General features: G+C 38.5%; 1 protein-coding gene across 5 annotated transcripts in view; it reads left to right on the forward strand.

Annotated features, from left to right (window-relative positions):
* LOC111155210 (cyclin dependent kinase 7) overlaps positions 1-21,756 on the forward strand; it is a 38,115-nt gene that overhangs the window by 2,614 nt on the left and 13,745 nt on the right. For 3 of the 5 annotated variants that reach the window (XM_022515310.1, XM_022515307.1, XM_022515309.1), the window contains exons 3-8: positions 3,911-3,944; positions 4,861-4,928; positions 6,259-6,327; positions 9,081-9,191; positions 10,266-10,384; positions 12,840-12,939. In XM_022515310.1, the coding sequence (XP_022371018.1) occupies positions 3,911-3,944; positions 4,861-4,928; positions 6,259-6,327; positions 9,081-9,191; positions 10,266-10,384; positions 12,840-12,939 (501 nt within the window). The remainder of the gene's footprint in view (positions 1-3,910; positions 3,945-4,860; positions 4,929-6,258; positions 6,328-9,080; positions 9,192-10,265; positions 10,385-12,839; positions 12,940-21,756) is intronic. The other 2 variants (XM_022515311.1, XM_022515312.1) reach the window with 2 other exon arrangements.

Below are 21,756 nucleotides of genomic sequence, written 5' to 3' on the forward strand. Positions count from 1 at the left end.
CTACTTGTGATCTGTCAAATAAATAAATAAAAATCTTTAAAAAAAATTTTTTTATTTATTTATTTGACAGAGAGATCACAAGTAAGCAGAGCAGCAGGCAGAGAAGGGGGAAGCATGCTCCCCGCTGAGCAGAGAGCCTGTCATGGGGCTCCATCCCAGGACCCTGAGATCATGACCAGAGCCGAAGGCAGAGGTTCAATCCACTGAGCCACCCAGGCGCCCCCTGAATCAGCATTATTGCTGAAATCTTCTACATGGATACATGTAGATACGGTTTAGTTCTGATCATTGGTGATTAGATTCCATCATATAATTACACTTAAATTTGCCTGTCAAAATCTTGTTGATGTACACTTAGGCTATTTTGTTGTTATTTTTTTTTTTTTTTAAAGATTTTATTTATTTGTCAGAGAGAGAGGGAGAGAGAGCAAGCACAGGCAGACAGAATGGCAGGCAGAGGCAAAGGGAGAAGCAGGCTCCCTGATGAGCAAGGAGCCCGATGTGGGACTCGATCCCAGGACGCTGGGATCATGACCTGAGCCGAAGGCAGCTGCTTAACCAACTGAGCCACCCAGGCGTCCCTTGTTGTTATTTTTTATGTTTTCCCTTAATATAGTCCTACAGAGATGCCTATTCATGTCAGTTTCTTTAGAGAATATATCCATATTTGAAACCATCTGTGAATTGTTGCTGTTTTACGGCATATACAGCATCACCCTCACCACATATTGTCAGATTGCTCTTCAAAGTGGTTGGACCAGTTTAACCTCCCTCCACATTCTTACCATGTTTGTATTGTCAGATTTTACAACATTTTTCAATTACCTGGATCAAAATTGGTATATGATTGTTTCAATTAATATTCCTCTGAATACCAGTTAGATTGATCATCTTTTCTTAGATTTATTGGCTTTTTAGACTTTTTTTCTATGTTTTCCTGTTAGGGTGCTTAAATTTTTTTCTTTCTATGGATTAGTGGAATTCTTTATTATATTCTGAACATTAATCCTTTGTCAGAAATTTACAGTGCAGGTGTCCTCTCCTAGTCTTTGGCTAGACTTTGTTTATATATGGTGTCTTCTGGGGCACAGAAATTTATAGTTGTGTTCTGGTTGAGTTTATCCTTTTTTTTTTCTTTATGGGTTTCCTTTTTATCTGCTTGCCTACCTCCAGGTTATTAAGGGTTCTATTTTCTAAAAATTTTAAAGCGTTGCTGTTCACATTTAGGTCTTTATTTTATCTGGAATTAATTTTTCTGTTTTGTGTAATAGGGTGATCCGGTATTTTTTTCCTTGCCATCCCAGCATTACAGATCGTCTGTCCTTTTCCTGGTGGGTTGTAATGCCAAGTTTTGCCTTCAGTTGTAATCTGAGTTCCAGTGTATACTTGGATCCATTTCAGGGCACACTATTTTTTTTTTTTTCCATTGGTTGATTTTTTTTTTCCATCCCTGCTCAGATGCTATAGTGTATTTAATTACTACTGTCTTTCAAAACCCTTGAAATCTGATAAGTTAAACATACCTGTTTTTCTTCAAAATTATCTTGGCTACTTTATCTGCCACTTGGGAAATTTCAAACAATCAAGAGAATTCTATATGAACTAGGTATTACATACTGCTATGGCATTATTATTAATCTTGTTAAGTATGAAAATTGCAGGGCACCTGGGTGGCTCAGTTGGTTAAGCAACTGCCTTCGGCTCAGGTCATGATCCTGGAGTCCCGGCATCGAGTCCCGCATGGGTCTCTCAGCTCCACAGGGAGTCTGCTTCTCCCCTCTCATGCTATCTCTCACTGTCTCTCTCACAAATAAATTTAAATTAAAAAAAAAAACAATTAAAAAAAAAAAGTGTGGGCGCCTGGGTGGCTCAGTGGGTTAAGCCTCTGCCTTCAGCTCAGGTCATGATCTCAGGGTCCTGGGATCGAGCCCCGCATCGGGCTCTCTGCTCAGCGGGGAGCCTGCTTCCCCCTCCCCCTCTGCTTGCCTCTCTGCCTACTTGTGATCTCTTTCTCTGTGTCAAATAAATAAAATCTTAAAAAAAAAGTATGAGGATGGCATATTGAATATGTAAGAAAATGTCCATGTTTTAGAGATGCCTACTTAAGTACATGGGGATGAAATGACATGAAATCTGAGGTTTGTTATAAAACATTTTATTCAGCAGAAAGGGGAGGATGAATAATGAAGTAAGTGGGGTAAAATATTGATAGTTGTTTAATCTGGGTAATGAAGTAGATGGCTTCCTGAAACCAATGTGTTTTTATTGTGTTTACAAAATGTAAAAATTTTTTAAATTGTTCTTAGATCCTTTTCCATGTAAAGTTTAGAATCAGTTTGTCAGTGTTCTTTAAAAAATGCTGTTGAGCTTTAGATTTGATTGCACTGAACTTAAAGAAAATTGACGTATATATGATTACTGAGTCTTGCTATCCATGAGTGTTTATTTTGGTCTCATTTTAAGCATGTTTTTATATCATTTTATTACGTAGTTTTGGAAAGCTTTGCACATCTTTTGTTAGATTTATTGCTGAGTGCCCTATATTTTTTAGTGCTATAGTAGTTTACCTTTAAGTAAATAGTTGTGTTTGTAGTATACAGTTGGAAGATATATATATTTATACATTTACATCTTTTAATCTATTTTTATCATTACCAAGAATCTTAATTTTTTAAATTTTATTTCTAGCATACGTAACATGATGTGTTACATTGGTTTCAGGTGTACAATAAAGTAATTCAGCAAGTCTATATATTAGTGCTCATCATGATGTGTAGTCTTAATCCTCTTCAGCTATTTCCCCCAACCTCCCCCCACCTCCCCTCTGATAGCCACCTGTTCTCTCTAGTTAATGGTTTCTTGGTTGTCTCTTTCTTCTTTGTTAGTTTGTTTCGTTTCTTAATTTCCACATATGAATGAAATCATAGGGTATTGTCTTTCTCTTATTTCACTTAATGTTATACCCTCTAGATCCATCCATGTTGTCGCAAATGGCAAGATTTCGTTCTTTTTTGTGGCTAATACTCTATTTTAATATTCTGTTTGCTTTTGTTAATAATGCTGCAGTAAACATAGAGGTGCATATAGCTTTTGAATTAGTGTTTTTGTATTCTTTGGGTAAATGCCCAGTAGGGGAATTACTGAATCATATGGTAATTATATTTTTAGTTTTTGAGGAACCTCCATACTGTTTTCCACAGTGGGTGCACCATTTTGCATTTAGCTGGGGGATATTTTTAAAGGTAGAATAGCTGTGTTTTTCCAGAAGTAATTGTTTTGGGCTTTTTTTTTTTTTTTTTAATTACATGTAGTCATTGTATAAAGCAGTGAGTAAGAGACTGGTGTAAGCCTAAACCTATTAATGCAATTTTTTTTGCTTTTTTTGTTTTGTTATGTGTATTAATGGTAACAACAGTTTAACCATTTTTTTGTATCCATCATAATTTGTAATTTTTCTTCTTGGGAAATTTTCTTCTTGGGAAAATGTGTTCCCTAAGAACATGTTATTGGACATATTAAACATGTTATTTTATGTTTGTATGTCATATATTTCCTCCCAAGTAGGCCAACTTGAAGTGATTTTTGTTGTTCTTGTTTATTAGTCAGTATGCCCTCAGTAACTTTTCCACATTTAATCTTGCAGAGATAAAGGAGACATTTATTTTCTTAATTCCATTACTTGAATGTAACTCAAAAACTTAAGGGGCAAGGCATGATAGGTACTTGGTCCTTTCTTATATTGTTAATTTTGCCTTTCAGATTCATGATTTCCCACTTGCTTCCTGCTTACTGGCCACATATAAGTTGCTACATATTTTTGTTGTGGCTAAGTTTCTGAAGTGTTTATATGTTATGCACTAAGTCTAAATAACACATTTTTAATGTGTTTGGGTTTTTCCCCCCCTACCAGATTAAACTTGGACATAGATCAGAAGCTAAAGATGGTGAGTACTCAATATAATCTGACAGAATAGGACAAGGTTTTATTCTCACTAAGGAAGTTAGCAACGTATCAGTTTTGAGTGGTTTAGATAGGGTTATTGCAGGGTGCTAGAAGAGTAAACTCAGCATAGAGAATCAGGATAGAGACAGGATGTTTGTGATATCCACCATTTGGATATTAAGAGTCATATAACCAAGTCATCTGAGTAAATGTAAGGCAACAAGGTTATCAGTGGCTTGCTTGTCTTGCTGTCTTCATCATTCTTTAAGGTATTGTTGCAAGCACTTTTTTTTTTTCCTCTGAACTGATCACTTTGAAAATTCAGGATACAACCTCATGGAAGTATGGAAAGCTCACACTGAGATAGATGAATGGAAGAAAACATGTTTTTACCTTTCCTCCATAGCTTTGTGTGCTAACATGTTAAGTCTTATTTAGTCATCAAGAACTAGTTTTTATAAAAAGGACCCATCTTCTATTTAACAGATAGTACCAGATCTTATTTTTAATTTTGAGTTCTGTCCTTTGTATTGGGAATGATAATAGTCTTACCACTATTTTGCTGTTAGCATCAAGAATCTGTTCCTAATATTCATAATGCAAGAAAGAGGAAGCTGTTGACTTATTTATTGCTTTAATGTTACACACTGTCACATTGTTATTCCAGCAGTCTTCTCAAGGGATATGCTACAAAGTGAATACTTTTTTCACCATTTATCATAGTGATTTTAAGCTATTTTAAAAATAAAGTAATATAAAATAAAATCAGATGTCAAAAAAACTGTCAAAATGGCCCTTATTTTTCTGTAGGATATTCACTGCTATTTCCTGAAAGACTAACCTATCCCAAAAAATATGTTTTTAAGATTTGAGATGTCAGAGTTATTTTTCACATTTTGCTTTGCCTTTTCATATAGGTATAAATAGAACAGCCTTAAGAGAAATAAAATTATTACAGGAGCTAAGTCATCCAAATATAATTGGTGTGAGTATGATCTAAATTGTTTCTGGGATTTGGGACCCTGTCATTTCTGAATGTGGTAGTTGTTGATTGAAGGCTCAGCAAGATGAATTGCTTTAGGTGAACCTTGTAAAAAAGCTTAAAAATTTATCAGGCTGATAGATATTTTCTGTTCTAATTGATTCTATAGGCAGTGTCTTTGTTTTTAAAAAAATTTTAAGATTTTCTTTTTTTTTCTTTTTCCTTTTTTTTTAAATTTTATTTATTTATTTGACAGAGATCACAAGTAGGCAGAGAGGCAGGCAGAGAGAGAGGAGGAAGCAGGCTTCCCGCTGAGCAGAGAGCCCAATGTGGGGCTCGATCCCAGGACCCTGGGATCATGACCTGAGCTGAAGGCAGAGGCTTTAACCCACTGAGCCACCCAGGCGCCCCTAAGATTTTATTTCTTTATTTTGACAGCATGAGAGAGAGAGAGAGCGCGCCAAACTCAAAGCATGAGCACAAACGAGGGGCGGGGGGCAGAGGGCAGAGGGAGAAGCACACTCCCCGCTAAGCCGGGAACTCCATTCCAGGATCCAAAGGCAGACACTTAACTGAGCCACCCAGGCATCTCTAGGCATTGTCTTTAAAACTCTACAACTGATGGAATAAGTTTAATATGGGCATATGGCCTAATTTTGTGAAAAATCATTTTGAAGCCTCGAGAGCCCTAGCATATATAAGACCTTGAGTAAGCTCCCCTATAACTCGGTGCCATAACTCCACCTCCGAGAGTTGTAGTAAGACTAGTTCATTGACTGAATGCATGTGAAGTACCTGGAAATAGAGCCTGGCATAGAGGGTGCATATAAGGAATGATAGCTACCACTTCTGTTTATAGGATTTTCTTAAATACTGAGCACGGAAAGCTTAAGTATTTAGTGACTTTTTAAAAATACTAAGGTTTAGGCACAACTACTTGCTCAGTTGGTTAGGTGTCTGACTTTGGCTAAGGTCATGATCTTTGAGTCCTGGGATTGAGCCCAGCATTAGGCTCCTGGCTCAGCGAGGAGTCAGCTTCTCTCTCTCCCTCCGCCCTTCCCCCTGCTTGTGCATGCTCTCTCTCTCTCTCTCTCAAATAAATAAGATCTTTTAAAAAATACAAAGTTTAGTATTTTTGTGTCTCAAATTACTAATTCCTAGCAATATAAATGATAAATGTCAAATTTAATAAGACAGATTTAGTTGGGAATTGTCAGCAGTCCAGATACTTGTTTAAATTTTAAGAATTACTTTAGTTGGTATAATCTTTTCAAATATTATATGGAAAATCACATTTTTATTTACTTATTTATTTTTTAATTTTGCTTTGCAGCTCCTTGATGCTTTTGGACATAAATCTAATATTAGTCTTGTCTTTGATTTTATGGAAACTGATCTAGAGGTAAGATTAAGATTCCTAGAGGACTTTCTTTTCTCTTTTTATCAGAAGAGAACCTTATTTATTTCCTTTTTTCTTCTGAGTCATTAGCCATATTCCCAGTGTTACATACAGAGATTTGGATTTCAGAGCATTTCTGTCTACCAAGTTCCCTATACCTTATTGACATTACTTTTAGAGAAATTAATATTAGGCCTTTGAGAATTTAGAGTTCCTTTTCCATATTATCACAGAATATCCTCCTTTTGAAACCCAAGTTTTTTATTTTACTTTTGAGAATATAAGATCTTGAGCTTTTCCTTAATACTAACTGAATCTCAGAAACTAACAATCCAGGGACGCCTGGGTGGCTCAGTGGGTGAAGCCTCTGCCTTCAATTCAGGTCATGGTCTCAGGGTCCTGGGATGGAGCCCCGCATTGGGCTCTGCTCAGCAGGGAGCCTTCTTCCCCCTCTCTCTCTGCCTGCCTCTCTGCCTCCTTATGATTTCTCTTTCTGTCAAATAAATAAATAAGATCTTTGAAAAAAAAAAAAACAAAAAGCTGACAATCCAGGGATGTTGAACAACTAAAATTCTCATACACTGCTGGTGAGAATACAAAAAACAGTTAAATACACAGCTAAAGAATGATCTGGCAGGACGGCTGGGTGGCTCAGTTGGTTAAGCAGCTGCCTTCTGCTCAGGTCATGATCCCAGCGTCCTGGGATTGAGTCCCGCATCGGTCTCCTTGCTCATCAGGGAGCCTGCTTCTCCCTCTGCCTGCCATTCTGTCTGCCTGCGCTCGCTCTCTCTCCCACTCTCTCTGACAAATAAATAAAATCTTTAAAAAAAAAAGGGGGGGTGGCGCCTGGGTGGCTCAGTGGGTTAAAGCCTCTGCCTTAGGCTCAGGTCATGATCTCAGGGTCCTGGGATCGAGCCCCGCATCGGGCTCTCTGCTCAGTGGGAAGCCTGCTTCCTCCTCTCTCTCTGCCTGCCTCTCTGCCTATTTGTGATCTCTGTCTGTCAAATAAATAAAATCTTAAAAAAAAAATAAAAAAGAATATAAAAAAAATAAAGAATGATCTGGCAATACCACTGCTAGATATTTGTGTAAGAGACACCAAAATATGTCTACACAGAAATCATTTGGTACACAGATATCCAGCTTTATTCATTATTGCCGAAACTGGAAACAATCCAAATACCTTTTCTAGTGAATATATAAACAAACTGTGATATAGCTGTAGAATGGAATGCTATTTGGGGATAAAAAGTAATGAACTGTTCATACGTATAAAGTATAGAGGAATCTCAGATGTATTATGCTAAATGAAAGAACTCAAGTTCAAAATGCTATATATTGCGTAATTCCACTTATATGATATTCTGGAAAAGGCAAAACTAAAGAAACAGATCAGGTCAGTGGTGGCCAGGGTTGGGAATAGAGGAAAGTATTAGGTATAGAAGGGCCTGAGGCGATTAGGGTGGGGGTGGGAGTTAAAGAACTTTATCTTGATTTTGGTAGTGGTTACATAACTGGATGTCTTTGTTAAACACATGGAACTATGCACTGAAAAGGGCGTATTTTGCCTAACTCTGACTTCTTTTTTTTCTTTCTTTTTTCTTTTCTTTTTTGTAAATGGAATTATTCTCTTAACTTCTCTTACTGTTACTTCATTATTAGTATATAAAAATGCTACAGATTTCTGTATTTTGATTTTGGATCTTGCAACTTTACTGAATTCAGTGATCAGTTATAATAGTTTTTTGGTGGAATATTTAGGGTTTTCTATATATAGTATGTCATCTGTAAATAGTGTAAGTTTTACTTCTTGCCAATTTGGATACCTTTTTTTTTTTTAAAGATTTTATTTATTTGACAGAGAGAGAGAAGACACAAGCAGGGTGGGGCAGAGCAGCAGGCAAAGGGTGAGGGAGAAGCAGGCTCTCTGCAAAGCAGGGAGCCTGATGCAGGACTCGATCCTAGAATCCTGGGGTCATGACCTGAGCCGCCTGCCATCTGAGCCACCCAGGCAGCCCAGGATACCTTTTATCTAAATCTGATTTCTAAAAAAAGAAAATGGGAACTTTTAGCTAATATAACTTACAAATGTAGGAATAAACTGGCTTTAAGCACAGTTCTCAAATAACGCCATGGAAAACTCAGTCTTGCACTTTAGCTCGACTCTGTTTTCTTCTTTGTGGCCTTTCTTCATGGGCTTAATTTCTCAGAGTAGTGACTTAGGCACCTCAAGTTTATATCCTTAAGAGTTTAATAATCTGTTAGGAAGGAAGGTGCTTTGTTCCCTTAGTTTCTAACAGAAGTAGTTGGCCTGTTGGATTAGCTTGTCTTAGATCACATGTCCATCCCTAAACCAGTCTTTTGGACAGCAGGCTTCATTGTGGTGGTTGGCTATGCATGGGTCATGTATCTACCTCTAGAGGACACTGGTTAGTGGTCAGTTCTATTTTAACCAGGTGATATCCCAAAGGAATGCTGAATGCTGTTATCAGAAGGGGCTATACATCCTGGGGCAAGCAAAACAACAAATGTTCACTGTGTTAATGCCTTTTAAACAAAGAAGTAGGAAAGATTGCACCAGCAGAGATACTTGCCCTAATCACGTAACTGGAAATTCTCACAGTGCTTCCTAAGGAGAGTTAGGCAGTGTTTCTTCAGATTCTCCTATATGATGGATAAACTCATTTTATGTCTGTATGTGATTTTATATGGTGTGATTTATTTGGAATAATTGTATATATACACCGGGTTTACAGGTTATAATAAAGGATAATAGTCTTGTGTTGACACCATCACACATCAAAGCCTACATGTTGATGACTCTTCAAGGGTTAGAATATTTACATCAGCATTGGATTCTACATAGGGTAAGGTTTTTAACCAATATGATTGATTCTTTATATTTTAGTCAAGTTTAATATAGTCAGTTATTACATAAATGGTCTAAATATGTGTATTTTAAAATAAAAATAGAGCCCGGCCATTTTTTTCCCATCTTCCTCTGGGTGTTCCCTTCAATTTTTCTACCAGGTGGTGACATGAAGACCATAAAATGCTACATAAAATTTAGAAATAGACCCAGTTCTTCATTTTTTTCTTAGGTGAAAAGCTAAGTTGCTCTATCACCTGACCAAGGTTATATATATTTTTTCAAGGTCAGTAGCTAGTAACTGACAGAATATTAAAATCTACATGTTTTGGCTTTAAGTCCGGTGCTCTTTGTGCTATACCTATACTATTGTGACAAGGGGAAAAAAATACAGTGAGTCTGGATTAAGTTCTATAACACTAAAATATTTTTAGAAAAAATATTTTTAGTAACTCTAAAATTCTGTGAAGTAATAAAGTGTCTGAAATGGTTGAGTCAATGTTAGAAACGTTCAGCTCTTGAAACAAGGCTGATAATATCAATAGGTGGATGTTCTTAGGCACTCTATTTAGATAAATAGCTAAGAATACATGTAGTCAGTAATTCTCATACCTTTACCTTAGAATCCCTTTTAGGTTATTGCTAATATCTTTTTAGTATATATTTTGAAGAATTTGTTCCTCATCCTCTCTAAATGCATCATATTTTTATTTACTGAAATTCCTATGTATTACTGTTATTAAATAAATAGCAGGAACTGTTTATTGAGTTCCTAGTCATTGCAGTAGCCTCTTTATAGAAAACGCTAAATTTAATCCTCACAGCAACCCTCTGAGGTAGGTAAATTGAAGCTCAGTGACCCAAGGTCTTGATCCAAGGTCTCACCAAGTAATATAACCAGTCTTATTTAGCATTGGTAAGATTTTAAGTCAATGAAAAAAAGTACTGATTGTTGTTTAAATTTAAGGTTTTACCCTGTTTTTGCCAAGTTTAAAGTTAAGCCAACTAAATGTAACATTATGGTATTCTCTACCACCTGCTGACATGTTTATTTAAAATCTCCATGATACAGGATCTAAAACCAAACAACTTGTTATTAGATGAAAATGGAGTTCTAAAACTGGCAGATTTTGGCCTGGCCAAATCATTTGGGAGCCCCAATAGAGCTTATACACATCAGGTTGTAACCAGGTAAGAACTGGTTTAAAAAAATTGAAAGTTTATATTGTGTAGGATTAGTTTTTTGTTTTGTTTTGTTTTAAGATTTTGGTTTTTTTTTTGTTTTTGTTTTTGTTTTTTTAAAGATTTTATTTATTTATTTGTCAGAGAGAGAGAGGGAGAGAGAGCAAGCACAGGCAGACAGAATGGCAGGCAGAGGCAGAGGGAGAAGCAAGCTCCCCGATGAACAAGGAGCCCGATGCGGGACTCGATCCCAGGACGCTGGGATCATGACCTGAGCCAAAGGCAGCTGCTTAACCAACTGAGCCACCCAGGCGTCCCTTAAGATTTTATTTGAGAGAGCGACAGAGACAGCATAAACAGTGAGGAGGAGGCAAAGGGAGAGGATGATGCAGATTCCCTGCTGAGCGGGGAGCCCAATGTGGGGCTCAGTCCCAGGACCCTGAAATCATGACCTGAGCTGAAGGCAGACATATAACCAGCTGAGCCACCCAGGCGTCCGTGTTTTTTTTTTTTAAAGGAAGCTCTGTGTATGCCTAACCTGGAGCTTGAAGTCAGGACCCTGAGAGCAAGAGCTATATGCTGTACCAACTGAGCCAGCCAGGCACCCCCTGAAGGAGTTTTTAAAAGGATAAGAAGGGGCACCTGGGTGGCTCAGTGGATTAAAGCCTCTGCCTTTGGCTTGGGTCATGATCTCAGGGTCCTGGGATCGAGCCCCGCATTGGGCTCTCTGCTCAGCAGGGAGCCTGTTTCCCCCTCTCTCAGCCTACCTCTCTGCCTGCTTGTGATTTCTCTGTCAAATGAATAGATAAAATCTTAAAAAAAAAAAAAAAAAGGGATAAGAAAATAGGAACTGCAGATAGTAAAAACAGATAGTAAGAGGTTATTCTGGTTATTTCAGAATAACCAGAGAATGTGGGGGTAGCTGTTACAGGAAGTTGGGCCTAAAGTTTTTCTTGTTTATTACTTTGTTTTTTAGTTTATTTTTTAAGGCTGAAGAAATTATCGTATGTTCGAACACTAGTGGGAAAAGTCTAGTGAAGAAGAAAACATTGATGTAGGAGAAAGAATTTCAGTATCTTAGAAAATAGGCAAGAGAGCATGGTACCTGGTGCCCCAAGTTGACATATTGGCATTAAAACAGTCCAGGACAGTTCATCTGAAGTTACAGTTGGGAAAGGCAGATTGTGAGATTGTGTGAATACGAAAGACTATAGGTGAGTCCATGGAATTGTTTTTTCTTTTTTCTTTTTTTTTTTTTCCCCGTTATTTGGATATTTTTCAGTGAAGTTGGAAGTAAGATGGCTTAGAGGAAGGATGGTTTTGAGAGTTTCAGAAAGAGAGAAGGCATTAATCATTTAAGAATGGAAAAGTTGGGGGCGCCTGGGTGGCTCAGTGGGTTAAAGCCTCTGCCTTCAGCTCAGGTCATGATCCCAGGGTCCTGGGATCAAGCCCCACATCGGGCTCTCTGCTCAGCAGGGAGCCTGCTTCCTCCTCTCTCTCTGCCTGCCTGCCTCTCTGCCTACTTATGATCTTTATCTGTCAAATAAATAAATGAAATCTTAAAAAAAAAAAAAAAAGAACCAAATCTCTTAAAAAAAAAAGGAAAAGTAGGGGTACCTGGGTGGCTTAGTGGGTTAGACCCTCTGCCTTCGGCTTGGATCATGATCCCAGGATTCTGGGATCAAGCCCCATATCGGGCTCTCTGCTCAAGAGGGAGCCTGCTTCCCCCCCCCCTCTCTACCTTGCCTCTCTGTCTACTTGTGATCTCTCCCTCTGTCAAATAAAGAAATAAAATCTTAAAAAAAAAAAAAAAAAGGAAAAGTATATGGACCAAGGACATGTGTCATTTCCAGTATGGAACTGCTTGTTTTTTTTTTGTTGTTGTTGTTGTTGTTGTTGTTTTAAGACTTTTTCTTTATTTCTTCATGAGAGACAGAGAGAGACAGAGGCAGAGGGAAAACCAGGCTTCCCACTGAGCTGGGAGCCTGATGTGGGACTCGATCCCAGGACCTGGGGATCATTACCTGAGCTGAAGGCAGACGCTTAACCAACTGAGCCACCCAGGTGTCCTGGAACTGCTAGGTTTTATAGTCAGTTTTTCTTGAGTTAATGGAATACATAAAAGTGAATTTCATCAGTGGGATGATGTTTTGCTGAGGAGTTTTCTCCCAGAAGTACTTTAATAATTGCATTTTTAAATTACATTTTTTAAAAATTTTTAATTTTTTATTAACATATAATGTATTATTAGCTCCACAGGTACAGGTCTGTGGATCGTCAGGTTTACACACTTCACAGCACTCACCATAGCACATACCCTCCCCAATGTCCATAACCCAACCACCCTCTCCCTCCCCGCCCTCCCCTCAGCAACCCTCAGTTTGTTTTGTGAGATTAAGAGTCTCTTATGGTTTGTCTCCCTCCCGATCTCATCTTTAAAATTACATTTCTTTTTGTTCTTCAGGTGGTATCGGGCCCCTGAGTTACTCTTTGGAGCTAGAATGTATGGTGTAGGTGTGGACATGTGGGCTGTTGGCTGTATCTTAGCAGAGCTTCTTCTGAGGGTAAGTCTAGGATTGATATATACACTATGATATTGTAATAGTTATTTGTTTGTATAACTTGCATAAGAATTGTCTTCCCATAGATAATTCTCAGAGAAGAGCATCATTCTTCTAAAAAAAGCCAACAAATAGACCAATTTAAAAAAAAAATGCATCTTCTCCACTGCAACCTTTTTGTTAATGGGAAATGAGGAGACCTCTTATTGAGGACAATAAAGATTTTAAGGATCATTTCTGTAATCTGAAATAAAGCTATAATAACTCATCAGGCTGTAATACTGTAACATCTCTGCTGTAACTAAAAGTGTTAGGATGCACTTTTGTAGTCCTGGGACTTTTCTTGTTTGGGGCTGTTAAAAGTTACACTTTAGGAAATGTGTAAAACCAGCCACTACAGCTGCGCTCTCAGCAGTGTATGTAAGATTATTTTAGTTCTGTTCAAACTAAGCAGTTGTGGTGGTCCTGTAGCATTTCCCTGGACTGAAACCGTCTTGAAATAAAACATTGTCTCGCTACCCTCACTGGAGAGAAAGATGGTGCCTTAGAAACTTTGTTGAGCTATAAAGTTTAGTTTAGCCTTTCTGAATGATGAAGGCAAAGGAATAGTGGGGAATCCTTCTGAAGCTGGGAGTTTTTTCCTCCCTACTTTCCATTTTCCAACCCCTACTCTTCTCAAGTACGTATCTTCTCAAGTGATACGTATTTAAAGAAATGTGAACCCAAAACACAAAAATACAGCTTTTCAGTTCCTTGAACACAGAAAATAGTTTCTGTATGCCACAAAGAAAAATTACCTTCTCAAACATCTTGTTTAGTTTGGTGTGAGTTCTGTGCATCGTTTGGAGAAGCTCACTCCTGTGGGTGCTTGCAGAAGAAATACTAACATATTTAGATTTGAAGATGAATAGTAATCCCTGTGCTAATGATGGGTTCTGTGGATAAGCTGGCATGACAGCTCTGCTACTCACAAAAACACAGAGTTTTGTCAGCTGTCAGTTCTGTCAGCTCCTCAAAACACAGTTCATTCATTACCAAGATAAAACCATAGCCCCTAATGTTATGATTTATCGTTCCATTGAGAAAGTAAGTGGAGAGAGACAGAAGTTAAGAATGAACAGGTTAGGGCGCCTGGGGGGCTCAGTGGGTTAAGCCTCTGCCTTCGGTTCAGGTCATGATCTCAGGGTCCTGGGATCGAGCCCCGCATCGGGCTCTCTGCTCAGCAGGGAGCCTGCTTCCTCCTCTCTCTCTCTCTGCCTGCCTCTCTTACTACTTGTGATCTCTCTCTGTCAAATAAATAAAAAAAAAAAAAAAAAAAAGAATGAACACGTTAGAGGTGCGCCTTAGTGTCTCAGTTGGTTACGTGTCCGACTCTTGATTTTGGCTCAGGTCATTATCTCAGGGTTGTGTATAGCCTTGGGATTCTCTCCCTCTTCCCCGCACTGACACAGCTGTTCACACTCTCTCTCCTTAGTTCTTTTTATTTTTTTTTTTCAGATTGTATTTATTTATTTGAGAGAGACAGTATGAGCAGGGATGAGGGGCAGGAGGGAAAGGGAGAAGCAGACTCCTTGCTAAGCAGAGATCCTGATGAGGGACTTGATTCCAGGACTCTGGGATCGTGACCCGGGCTAGACACATATGTTTAACCAACTCAGCCACCCAGGTGCCCAAGTGATAATTATATCTTAAAGATTTTTGATATGGCAGGGCAAAACTCCCCCCACCATTATAAATTATCTTGAGGGGCGCCTGGGTGGCTCAGTGGGTTAAAGCCTCTGCCTTCGGCTCGGGTCATGATCTCAGGGTCCTGGGATCGAGCCCTGCATTGGGGAGCCTGCTTCCTCTTCTCTCTCTGCCTGCCTCTCTGCCTACTTGTGATCTCCCTCTCTGTCAAATAGATAAATAAAATCTTTTTAAAAAATTAAAAAAAAAAAGATATATAAATGCCATCCTTGAAACTAGGAGATGCCCGTTAATACCATGCCAGAGTATGGAAAATGAGAAATGAAGGCTGCTTAAATTTTATAGTAAAAGATGCCAACTAGAGGCAGTTTTGGCTTGACACACAGAATCCTAAAGTTGCTTAGTTATTGAGAAGCACCTGTGATCATTGATGATAATAATGAGGTATAGGCCTAAAAACTGGAGTTGGTGGAAAAAAATTGTGTATGGATAATTAATACCATGGTCCCTCTACACATAAGCTAGGTCATTTCTGTTTGTCTAACTATACCTCCACTTTAAAACTCCACTGGAGATAGGTTTATTCTCTCAAGAAATTAAAACACAAATCTCCAGACATAGCCATCCTTAGACACCGTGGAGGATGTGGGTGAGTTGCTTTGGTGAAAACATGCAAATTACATCAAAGTCTGTATACTGAATAGTAAAACCTTCAATTTAGTTCCCTGCTCAGCTCCCAGAACCTTGGTAGCCTTTGTAATAAGCTAGTAACTCTTTTTTTTTTTTTTAAGGTATTATTTATTTGACAGAGATCACAGGTAGGCAGAGAGGCAGGCAGAGAGGGAGGAAGGCTCTCAGAGAGCCCAATGTGGGGCTCGATCCCAGAACCCTGGGATCATGACCTGAGCTGAAGGCAGAGGCTTTAACCCACTGAGCCACCCAGGCACCCAAGCTAGTAACTCTTTAACCCAGGCAAAAGATAGAGGATCCAGGGCGCCTGGGTGGCTCAGTGGGTTAAGCCGCTGCCTTCGGCTCAGGTCATGATCTCAGGGTCCTGGGATCGAGTCCCGCATCAGGCTCTCTGCTCGGCAGGGAGCCTGCTTCCCTCTCTCTCTCTCTCTCTCTCTCTCTCTCTCTCTGCCTGCCTCTGTCTACTTGTGGTCTCTCTCTGTCAAATAAATAAAAATAAAATCTTAAAAAAAAAAAAAAAAAGATAGAGGATCCTTTACTAGAAGAACTGAATGGCCCCAGAGAATAGACCCACAGAAAACTGGTATTAAACTCCCCACCCAATCTTTCTAGAGAAAGCCTGTGAGTTCTAATCAATGTTTTTAGTACCTTACCCTTGAATGTGAATGGTTAGTCATTTCACATTCACAATAATGATTACCACATAGTTATCAAGGAGTTCCAGATATTTAATGAAGGCTTCCAGCATGTAAGAATTACCAGGTAATTCTCCCAGGGAAGAATCATTAGATATTGGATGATGGGGTGGCTCAGTGGTTAAGCCTGCCTTCATTCGGGTCACAATCCCATGGTTGTGGAATCTAATCCTGCATCAGGCTCCTTGCTCAGTGGGGAGCCTGCTTCTCCCTCTGCCTTCTGCTCCCCCTCTCAAATAAATAAATGTAAAAAAATGATACTTGATGAAAGGATTCAGTGTGGAAGACTGACAACAAAAGAAATTTGTAGGGGGATGCCTGGGTGGGTCAGTCGATTAATTGTCTGTCTTTGATGCAGGTGGAATTGAGTCCCACTCAGGCTCCCTGCTCAGTGAGGAGTCTCCTTCTCCCTCTTCCTCTACCCCCTCCCTGCTCATGCTCTTTCTCTCCCACTCACTCACTCTCAAATAAATAAATAAAATCTTAAAAAAAAAGAAAGAAAGAAAGAAAGAAAGAAAGAAAGAAATTTGAGGAAAATAAACAGGTAGCCGAAGAAATTTAACCCTCCATCTCTACCACACCTTCAGAGGACTAAGAGAACATACTCCATCTGTAAAAAAAAGAACATGATGCTCTATTACTAAAGGATCAGTCAAAGAATAAGGGAATCTTGAAAATTTTTATGTAGGATAACTAAAAGCAAACAGAGACAGTGGAAAGATTGGGAAAGTAAGCTCAAGAATTCTTTCCTCAAGTAGGACCAAAAAATTAAGCTAACAGATTGATCCAGGATTGATCCTAGAATATAAGAAAAAAGAACAAAGAAAATGTAGGATAGGGGCACCTGGGTGGCTCAGTGGGTTAAAGCCTCTGCCTTCAGCTCAGGTCATGATCCCAGGGTCCTTGGATCAAGCCCCACATCGGGCTCTCTCTGCTCAGCAAGGAGCCTGCTTCCCCCTCATTCTTCTCTGCCTGCCTCTCTGCCTACTTGTGATCTCTGTCAAATAAATAAATAAAATCTTACTAAATAAATAAATGAATGAAAATGTAGGATAGGAAATTCACCAGAAAATAGCCTAGCATTGGTGGGTGTGAACTGAAAGTGCAACAAAGACTCTGTATAGTGAATGAAAAAAGACCCATGCCAAGGCGTATTGTAAAATTTCAGAGGACCAGACTATAAGGAAAATACTTTATTTCCAAGAGAGGAAAAACAGAGAGAGCTTATTACATAGAAACCATAATGAAGGATTAGGGGGAAAGAATGGTTTCAGACTTCTCAACAGTAGCACTGAAATCCTAAGGGCAATAGAATACATTGTGAAGGAAAATAATTTCCAACCTAGAATTTTGTGCCCATTTGTATTTTTCAGTTAGCTTTGAGAATAAATACAATTTATTACACTAAAAATTTTACATCTGCTTCCTTTCTTAGGAATTTATTTGAAGCTGTGCTCTACTATTACGTGAGAGTAAATCAAGAGAAAGATGTGGGATCCAGAGAACATGAGATTGAACACAGAAAAGGGGTGAATAGAATTCCTCATTTAATAGTGAAAGGAAGTTCTGAAGAAGCAGGTGTGCATCAGGCCTTGAGAGAAAATAGTCCGTATTGAAGCAGAAGGGATGAGAGTTTCAGCAGGGGACTCTGGAGAGAAAAATGAGCCTCAGTGTACCCACAAACCAGCTTCATCAATTTTTAACACATGATCAGCTTTATTTATAATTCCCTCACACCACATTTTTAAGCCACAAATCCCAGATATCATGCCATTTTCTCTATATACTATTTCTCTAGAAGATTTTTTTTTTATCATAACCACAATACTGTTATCATCTGAAGAAAAGGAAGGATAAATCAGTACCTAGTCTGTGTTCAGATTTCCCACTTTTTCAGTCTTGGTAGTTTCTATGTCTCTAGGAATGCATCCATTTCTTCCAGATTGTCAAATCTGCTGGTATATAGTTGCTCATAATATGTTCTTATAATTGATTGTGTTTCTTTTGTGTTGGTTGTGATCTCCTCTTTCTTTCTTCTTTCCTTTTTTTTTTTTTTTTTTTTTTTAAGATTTTATTTATTTGGCAGAGATCACAAGTAGGCAGAGAGGCAGGGAAGCAGGCTCCCCGCCAAGCAGAGATCCCGATGCGGGGCTCAATCCCAGGACTCCAGGATCATGACCCGAGCCAAAGATAAGAGTCTTTAATCCTCTGAGCCACCCAGGCGCCTCATGATCTCCTCTTTCATTCATGATTTTATTAATTTGGTTTTCCATTTCTGCTCTGATCTTTATTATTTCTTTTTTCCTGCTGGGTTTAGGCTTTCTTTGCTGTTCTTTCTCCAGCTCCTTTAGGTGTAGGGGAAGTTGTGTATTTGAGACCTTTCTTGTTTCTTGAGAAAGGCTTATGTTGCTATATAACTTACTCTTATGACCGCCTTTGCTTTATCCTGAAGATTTTGAACAGTTGTGTTTGCATTTTCATTTGTTTCCATGAATTTTTAAATTTTTTTTTAAGCTTTTATTTATTTATTTGACAAAGAGCTCACAAGTAGGCAGAGGCAGGCAGAGAGAGGAAGGGGGAAGCAGGCTCCCCGCTGAGCAAGGAGCTCGATGCGGGACTCAATCCCAGGACCCTGAGATCATGACCTGAGCTGAAGGCAGAGGCTTAAACCACTGAGCCACCCAGGCGCCCTTAAATTTTTTTTTTAATGAGTGGGTTGACCCATTCATTCTTTAGTAGGATGCTCTTTAGGCTCCATGTATTTGCGTTATTTCCAACTTTCCTCTCGTGATTGAGTTCTAGTTTCAAGCATTGTTTTCTGAAAATATGCAGGGAGTGATCCCAATCTTTTGGTACCGGTTGAGACCTGATTTGTGACCCAGGATGTCATCTATTCTGGAGAATGTTCCATGTGCAGTAGAGAAAAAAAGTGTATTCTTTTGCTTTGGGGTGGAATGTTCTGAGAATATTTGTGTTGTCCATATGGTCCAGTGTGTCATTTAAAGCCTTTATTTCCTTCTTGATCTTTTGCTTGGATGATCTGTCCATTTCAGTGAGGGAGGTGTTAAAGTCCCCCACTGTTACTGTGTTATTGTCAATGTGTTTCTTTGATTTTGTTATTAATTGGTTTATATAATTGGCTGCTCCCATGTTAGGGGCATAGATATTTACAGTTATTAGATCTTCTTGGACAGACCCTTTACATATGATATAGTGTCCTTCCTCATCTCTTATGATAGTCTTTGGTTTAAAATCTAATTTATCTGATATAAGGATTGTCACCCCAGCTTTCTTTTGATGTCCATTAGCATGGTAGATGGTTTTCCACCCCCTCATTTTAAATCTGGAGGTGTCTTTGGGTCTAAAATGAGTTTCTTGCAAAGAGCATATCGATGGGTCTTGTTTTTTTTTTTTTTTTTTTTTTTAATCCATTCTGATACCCTGTGTCTTTTGATTGGGGCATTTAACCCATTTACATTCAGGGTAACTATTGAAAGGTATGAATTTAGTGCCATTGTATTGCCTGTAAGGTGACTGTTACTGTATATTGTCTCTGTTTTTTTCTAGTCTATGTTACTTTTAGGTTCTCTCTTTACTTAGAGGACCCCTTTCAATATTTCTAGTAGGGCTGGTTTGGTGTTTGCAAATTATTTTAGTTTTTATTTGTCCTGGAAGCTTTTTATCTCTCCTTCTATTTTCAGTGACAGCCCAGCTGGATATAGTATTCTTGGCTGCATATTTTTCTCATTTAGTGCTCTGAATATATCATGCCAGTTCTTTCTGGTCTGCCAGGTCTCTGTGGATAGGTCTGCCTATCTAATGTTTTCTACCATTGTAGGTCCTCTTGTCTGAGCTGCTTTCAGATTTACTCTTTGTATCTGACACTTGTAAGTTTTACTGTTAGACGAGGGGGTGTTGACCTGTTTTACTGATTTTGAGGAGGGTTCTCTGTGCCTGCTGGATTCTGATGCATGTTTCCTTCCCCATATTAGGAATGTTCTGTGCTATGATTTGCTCCAGTATATCTTTTTCCCCTCTCTTTTTCCTTCTCTTGGGATCCCATTATTCTAATATTGTTTCATCTTATGGTATCACTTACCTCTTGAATTCTCCCCTCATGATTGAGTAGTTGTTCATCTCTCTTTTTCTCACCTTCTTTATTCTTCATTATTTGGTCTTCTATATCACTAATTCTTTCTTCTGCCTCAATTATCCTAGCAGTTAGAGCCTGCATTTTTTATTGCACCTCATTAATAGCCTTTTTGATTTCGATTTGGTTAGATTTTAGTTCTTTTATTTCTCTAGAAAGGGATTCTCCAGCTAGTATCTTTATAATCATCATTCTGAACTCTAGTTCTGACATCTTTGTAATGTCCCTATTGATTAAGTCCCTGGTGGTCGGTACTGCCTCTTGTTTTGTTTTGTTTTGTTTTTTTTCCTTTAAGTTTTTCCGTTGTGTCATTTTGTCCAGAGAAGAGTAGATGAATGAGAGAACAAAATGGTAAAAAGGTAACAACTACCCTCGAAAAATAAACACTAAAAAATCAGAAGAGAACTGAAATGGGGGAGGAAAGAAAGGGGAAAGAAAAAGAAGAATGTGATCAGGCTGGTAAACAGAGCAGAGCCACACACTAGATTTTGGCTGTATCTTGGTCTATTAAAGGAAACTGCCTCCCAAAATTTTAAGGAAAAAAAATCATGTATATATATTTAAGGAAAGAAAATCATGTGTATATATATATGAAAATCACACACACACACACACATGTACATACATACACACAAAATAAAGGTAAATATGATGAAAGGATGGAATATGACTGTAAAGATGAAAATTTAAAAGGATTTTAAAAAAATAATTGATAAGTTGATTGAAAAAATAAAGAAAAAAAGTTAAAAAAAAAAAGAATGTGGTCAGGTGGGAGACTAGAACAAAGCCATATACTAGATTTAGGATATATTTTGGACTGTTAGAAGAAACTGTATCTCAAAATTTTAAATAAAGAAAAACATATATATAGATACAAAAAATAAGGTTAAATATAATGAAGAGATAGAATGACTGTAAAAATGAAAATTAAAAATTTTTAAAAAGTAATTGATATGGTAGGATGGTTAAAATGGGAAAGAGGAAAAATTAAAAATAGAAGAAAAAAACAAGGAAAATTTTAAAAATCAACTTTGAAAGACAAAAGAATCTTGGGGAAAAAGCTGTAAATTCTATGTGCTGTATTCTCCTAACACAGGAGTTTTTCAGTTCTCATTGGTCGGCAGACTTGGTCTTGCCTGGATGTTTTTGCTGATCTTCAAGGGGTGGGGTTGTTGCAGTGATTCTCAAATGTCTTTGCCCTAGGCAGAATTGCTCCATCCTTGCCAGGGGCTAGGCTAAATAATCTGTTCAGGTTTGCTTTTCGGTAGCTTTCATTCCCCGAAAGCTTTCTGTACAGCTGTGGAGGACAGGAATGAAAATGGCAGCCTCCCAATCTCCAACCCTGGAGGAGCCGAAAGCTCGGGCCTCCCCCTTCAGTGATCCCTCAGAGAAAAGCAGTCAATCACACCTGTCTCCCTGGTCTCCGTAGGCACTCTGTGCTTGCCCAGCCTGTGACCGAGCATTTTTATCTCTGACACACAGCCCCGGTTGGAGTTTCCAAACCCAGACGATTCCTGCAGCGCATTCCAGTGCTGCTTCTCCCTGGGAAGGAAGGGAAGTCTCCCAGGATCTGCCACTTGTTGAGTCCCTGCTCAAAGA

The sequence above is a fragment of the Enhydra lutris genome, unplaced genomic scaffold (assembly GCF_002288905.1).
Source record: "Enhydra lutris kenyoni isolate GAN:26980312 unplaced genomic scaffold, ASM228890v2 scaffoldscaffold40, whole genome shotgun sequence".
In the NCBI taxonomy this organism is placed as follows: domain Eukaryota; kingdom Metazoa; phylum Chordata; class Mammalia; order Carnivora; family Mustelidae; genus Enhydra; species Enhydra lutris.